This window comes from Nanorana parkeri, unplaced genomic scaffold, assembly GCF_000935625.1.
Source record: "Nanorana parkeri isolate BGI_ZX_2015 unplaced genomic scaffold, ASM93562v1 scaffold1185, whole genome shotgun sequence".
NCBI lineage: Eukaryota > Metazoa > Chordata > Amphibia > Anura > Dicroglossidae > Nanorana > Nanorana parkeri.
In genome coordinates this window covers 509,542-516,296 of record NW_017307453.1, presented here as the reverse complement: position 1 = coordinate 516,296, position 6,755 = coordinate 509,542, and the positions used below count along the sequence as shown (strand labels likewise).

General features: G+C 35.9%; 1 protein-coding gene across 1 annotated transcript in view; it reads right to left on the bottom strand.

The window, feature by feature from the left end:
* Positions 1-2,248: 2,248 nt before the first annotated feature.
* Positions 2,249-6,755, bottom strand: part of MDFIC (MyoD family inhibitor domain containing) — an 86,377-nt gene continuing 81,870 nt past the window's right edge. Inside the window, exon 5 of the mRNA XM_018568427.1 lies at positions 2,249-3,123. Coding sequence (XP_018423929.1) covers positions 2,876-3,123 — 248 coding nt within the window. The 3' untranslated portion in view covers positions 2,249-2,875. The remainder of the gene's footprint in view (positions 3,124-6,755) is intronic.

Here is a 6,755-nt window from a genome sequence, read left to right as displayed (position 1 = left end):
TTCATATTAAAAGGTATTAGTTCTCTATGTTTTATTTAATGCACCTTATTCAGAAATAAAAGCACAATATAAATATAAAGTGAAGTATCTTATTGTATTTTTATTCTCTGCTACAGAGATACATATCACAAACTCACTAATAATTCTAGTGCAGAACAGTAGCATTATACATGATTTTGCGAGAAAGAAGTCACATAGTTATCATATATAGTCATTGACTAACAGTTTTAGAAATGTTCGATCAATAGCGAAGGCAATATTTGTAACAAATATATTGAACCGACATCTTATGCAATGTAAACGATCACTAAATAAGAGGCTAAAAATAAAATATGGTCCGTCTTGCAAAATATCAATGTACAGCAGGCACTGTCCTTTGTAGATTTGTTAACAATAAACTTAAAACAAAAAAACACTCCCAAATGTCCAGAATAATAATTCTCTCAGGGAATTAGTGAAAGCCTATCTACTATGTTATCAATTTCAAAAGGAAGATACTTGTTATAGTATAGACAATGACATTTGTAATACCATACTAAGAAGTAAAATGTAAATACCTTTGAAGTCCCTGTATGTTCAAAGAGAATTTTTCCATAATGAATACTCAATTTAATGACTAGATATTGCTGTATAGAAAAAAAATCAGCATGGGGAATAGATAATAATCTACTTGAAGACTAGTTCACTTACATTTACTTTATTTCTTAAGCAGGTAAATGTTTATATTTTTTAAAAAAACATTAATTATACACATTAACTAGCAGTTAGGAATAGACTTCTGGAAAAGTAAAAACACAGTACCTTATGTTTTGTTCAAGTTACTCAACAAGTAATTCACGTCATAACTGAAGATCTACAGATAAGATCTTAAAGTGAACCTTTACTTTGTCCATAGTGAGCAAAGGAACAGGTTCACCTTATACAGGAACAATACACATGTTGTATGTAATTTTCCTGCATTCCCACACCGTCCTCTTCTGGGGACCACCGGAGATCATTAGAGATACCAGATACCACCAGATGTAGGGGAATATGTGGCCCTTTCCTCTTCTTCCCACAATAAAGTGCTCAGTGCCTGAACATCTAATAGCCAGGCCAGACCACTGTCACAAACGCCGGGGTGAGCAAGTATAGCCACGGTAAGCTTTCATTTTTTCAGGTAGTCAAAAGTTTGCAGACATTTCTGGGTCCTCTGTCCGTGGATTCAGGCATGGAAGAACATTAAGAAGGTAAGTGTAGCATGCCTTCTCTGCCTACTAAACATTAAAGCAATTTATTGTGGGTAAAAAGCAAAGTTGCAACTGCATCATGAAGATTACCAGTAACCGTTTAAAATCTCTCTATCATGTGCAAATAAGAGCATTTTTAAGTCATGATTGTTTCTTCAGTTAACTAAAGACCCCTAAGGATGATAAAAAAGATAAGGGTCAAATATGTACCACATGAAAACAGTACTATGTTCCACGAAGAGCAGCAAATATTTTAACATTTTTCTTGGCTAAACATGTTTAGTGTGATTTCCTAAATTCCCACATTTGATCAATTGCATCTTCAAAAACACTTACATTTTTCAGAAAAAAAGTTTTGTCTTTTTAGTTAAATATAACCCTGATTACATTGTCTGACTCAGTTTTCAGTTCAAAAGTAAATTCTCTTTTTAATAGCATGCTTGCCCTTGCGGTCCCTAAATTAGATGACAATGATATGACTACTAGAAAAACTTATTTTCAACAATCATGATGAAAATAAATGTGCATCCTTAGATTTCCTGAGCTTGCATGCATTATTGATGTTTGGTAAAGTCAAATTTTCAGGGAAATGGCTAAAAAGAAAATTAAACCTTGCCAGTCCCCTGAAACATGCTGCTTTATGTTCTGACCCAGAGACATAAGAACTGTTTTCCAATTTGACCAAAGTCAGCTGAATTGGACAATAATCATGTTATGGTGTACAGAAAACGTTTTTTTTTTCCAGATAATTGTCTTTACAACCATCATGGATGTTTATAAACATGTTCCTTATTTGAGGTTTCCTATCTATACTTTTTGCAAAATCATTTATTTATGATGGGCAGTTGTGGTTGGTTAGGTATAATAGATCAACAGTACCCAAAAAGCCTGTATTGTAACTAAACTTATAGGATGTTTATCAATTACGATTACGTTTATTTCTGGTACATCTTTGCTTATAACTGTAAACTTTGCATATTCTACAGATTTAAATGTTTTAGTTTGGCATTAGCTATTAAATGGAGGGGACAGAAGGCAGCAGCTTGTCCCAAATAACTTTATTTGAGCTTCAGCATACAGGTGAGATGTTTGCACTTAACGTCCCCAGCTGTAGCCATGACTACAACTAAAGACATAAGGTCCGAAACACGTCATGTGGAGTTATCACCTCCATGCTGAAGTTGAAAATAAAGAGTTATTTTGGACATTGGATTTGCTGCTGCCTTATGCCACCTCATTATGGTGAGAAAAGAGGAATGCAGAATTGCTAGTAGGGAAATGGTTTGGCCAGAGCAACCTTGTGCTGTTGTACTAGCTACTGAATGAGATACGCTTATGGGTTACTGGTCTCAATAGCTGTAGGGCTATACAGCTCAACATTCACCATAAAGCTTTCAGATTATAGCAATAAATGATGTGTCTGTTATAGGCAAAAATGTTTTATCTGTTAAGTTAACTAAAAAACAAACTTTTTCAGTTCTTTCCCACCTGTTTTTTTCCAAGTATGATCTCCAGTAAAAATAGAAAATAAAAATATGTAGCAGTGCAAATAGGATAAAGTCCTACAACTCTAAAAGTCTTCTTTCAGCTTAAATAAAAAAAAAAAATCACATAAAAACTCCAGTTGTTTTCAAACAGTCATAGCTTCATGATGGGAAACAAATTCCACAGCATTCCATGCAAATTTCCAAACAGTCTGAGGATTCACAACAGGCGTCCATTATGCCACAATCCATGTCACAAGGACAGTTGCAGTCATCTCCCATTTCTTCACCACAGCAACAACAACAAGCTTCAGAAGTGCAGATTCCACAAGATGCTTGTCCCAATACAATGTTACAGAGTGTTAGGAACTCGCAGAATAAGCATGCTAAGATACAGTGAACACAGCAATCTTGATTGGTTGAGGAAGCCCACGGTAGGTATATATGAAAGGGAAGACAAAAAATAGGACAATTAAAACAATCTTTTAAATACATTCTACAAAACAAACAACTTCGAGAACAGGTAGTACTTAAAGAAAAATATTAACATACATTAAACAAATACTCATTTATAATATTATTGGTAAAAAGACATGTTATAAAAGCACATTAACATATAGTTTATTCTTCTTTATGTTGTTTTTTACAATGTTGTGTTAATTCTGTTAACTGAAGTACATTTTTGCACAATGTTCGCAACATAAACTGAAAATGTAAAAGTAAAATACTCAGGATTTTTTATATATATATATATAAATAAATAATCAACCATATTATAGCTGGACACAAAACATTTTTGAAGAGTTTTCTCATCTTATATTAAATCTCTATTTGTCATTTTTAGGACTCTATTGAGAACAAATAGAAACATATAATTTATATAATTTCACCACCATAAAGCAGCCCACGACAATGCCATCATCAGTATGATGTAAAAACATCCAAAAATCCCCAAAACCTTGGGTATGCTAAAATGTAAATGCCAAAAGATGTTTCCCCGCACCTCTTTTGTTTCCCCATTGACTTCGTAGTAAGAAATCTGTATTTGCAAATTAAAGCATCTCGGATTCTCGTGACCCAGGTTGGTGTGGTACACAACTAAGGCAATGTGCAGGAACTGTGGCCTGATGCCTTCACTAAGACTGATACCATTTTGCAAACAAGCAACTGGGTACAGAGTCACCTTGAATAGTGACACACAATGCAATATTTTTAAAGGGAATTTAACAACAGATATTTTGCTGTACATACACCGTCTCTCCAAAAAGTTAACTCTGTCATTTTAAAATCCAAAATCAGAAGAGGGTTAATACTTATCTTCAATGTTTTCACTAGCTGTGCTGGCTAAAACCTCTTCAGCATCTGCCACACTTCTGGGTGTGTCAGATCCCTGGTGCCCCATTGCAAAAGGTGGTTCTTTCCTCCAGCTGACTACTGTGTGTCTTAAAAGGATCTAGGCGCCAGAGAAAGGAAACATAGCATGCAGAGGAGGACTAGGCATCTGACACTCCCGGAAGTGTTGGATTTTTTTTAAACATAGTTCAGCCAGTATAGCTTATGATGACAGCAGAGACCAATGGTTGGAGAGAGGTAAGAATATACCCTTTTGTTTGCGGGAATTCCTTTGGTTTTGACTTTATTTTCTAAAAAGTGGCTACATAATCGAGTAAAAGCTGGAAGTATATAAATAACAAACCAAGTTATCTTGTGTTTAGAATGAACTTGTCTTTACAGGTTTGAAGCTCGCTACATATTTTTACAATGGTTGGTAGAAATAATAGAATTACAGTATACACTAAAATATGGATATCACGACAAATCATCAGAGGATACCATATATCAAACATCAGCATGAGATTCATCTTCAGCTAAGGCCGAATTTAAATTTTCATTCAAGAAATGTCTGTTTTACTCTAAAATAAGATTTGATCAGAATATCTGCATGTTTGTATGAAGTGATGTAGAAAAAGAGAGCTAGTGCTCTTAACCTGCTAGACATACACATGTAGGTATATGAATAATCAGCACCCTTCTTCCTCTTAAAAATAGCACTTGTCACAATTTGTCAGCTGTGGCTGCATGTGTGTATTTGCTATGTGCCTCTGAATGGTGCCTCTGAATGTATTTGCTGAATGGTGCAGTATGTATCAAGGTGCATAGTGCAATGTGTATTGGGGCGCATGGTGTATAAAAGGATGCATGGTTCAGTGTATATCGGGTACATGGTGCTTTGTGTATTGAGGTGCATGGTGATGTGTATATCATGTTAAATGGTGCAGTGTGGGTCAGAGATTATGGTGAAATTTGTATCAGGATGCAGTGTGCAACAGGTTGCATGGTGCTCTGTGCATAGTGGTGCACGGTGCAGTATGTATAAAGATGAATGGTACAATATGTATCACATTACATGGTGCAGTGTGTATTGGTTGCATGGTGCAATGTGTATCATGGTAGGGGGTGTTTTTTAGGATGCATAGTGCCGTGTATATCAAGGTGCATGGTGCAGTGAGTCTTGGGTGTGGCATGGAGTAGTGTGTATTGGAGGCTTGGTGCAGTGTGTATCACGGAGCATAGTACATGGTGCAGTGAGCATCTGGGAGCAAGTGTAGTGGGTATTGGGGTTCATAATGCAGTTTGTATTGGGGAGCAGAGTGCAGTGTGTAATGGAGTGCATGGTATAGTGTGCATGCTGTAGCGTAGAATTAAAAGTTTAACCAAAAGGCCTAATCCATGAGGATGGTAAACACTGTGCCCCTTTTCCCTGTAGAATTCACTGAATAATCTTGATCCTTACATTGCATTACAAAATCCCATATAAACACTGCAGTTGAACGTATTAACATACAAATGGTCATATACAGTAAGTGATGACTGCTTTTCAATGAAAGATTCGTTATTTGAAGTGGTGCACTACACCAAGATAGCATAACTTACTAACTATAGAAAAGTATTTAGAGTGTATCAGATTTTATCATTCACATCTATAGTGTGTAAGTAGGGCCAAGCTTAGCCAGAGTGCAGCTACAGAATTTACTGATATTTTCAATGGAAAACAATGTTTAAAATTATGCAAAATTTGAACTACGCTGACACTTCAAGGAATGTAATTATGGTATAAAAATCAAGAATCCCCATAGTTTTGTGCTTACTGATTTATAAGCAGGACATTGGTATGCTGCAACAATAAATATAAAAAGTAATTTTTTGCTGCTACAGTTGAGAATCCCATCTGTAAAATTATATCATAATAAGCATAAAACTGCATTATATTCTTCTGAGGAAAGACAGGTTCACCGATATTGTAGTATAACACATTTGGACTTTCTGTAATAACATGACTTGTGCATAGTGATGTAGTCATTAATTGCAGATTTTAAAGTATTTTTATGGTATCTGGAATTCAATGTTCGAATTTTGAGTTGGATCATACAAAGAAATGCATGTTAATGCTTAAGGTGCACCCACACACATACTATGGACATTTAACATTTACATGTTCTTACATGAAGAAATAAAATAGCTCAAAACAAGCCACCCCTAACCTCTACAGCTGCCTGTAATGTGAAGCTATTCACTCTCAGATCCTCAAAGATCACAACATCTTCTAAGGCCTCATTCACATGAGCTTTTTAGAGCCAGCAGTACATTACTGTAGCAAGAATCAGCAGATTATTGCAGCAGATGACTGGTCCTGGATACAGATTGTGTCCAGCGATGGTCATCTGTCCCTAGCCACTGGAAACTGTGGAATATACGCATACATGCGAATAGTGTTGGACAACTATGGCTCCTGTCAGCCTCTCACTGTTTTGTCTCTAGAACCACCCGTGATTCCATTTGCAAGAATCCCTTGATTCCTGCTGCAGGAATCTGATGTTGTTCCTAAAAAGCCTGTAAGAATGAGGCCTTAGGGGCGATCAGCAGTAAGGACAACAATGATGGCAGTTATTCCACTGCAAAAGAAAGAGAGTTGTCACCCTATCAATGGATATGGCTAAACAATGGTTCTAGTGGCAGGGTCAACAGGCATTTTTTAAACTTT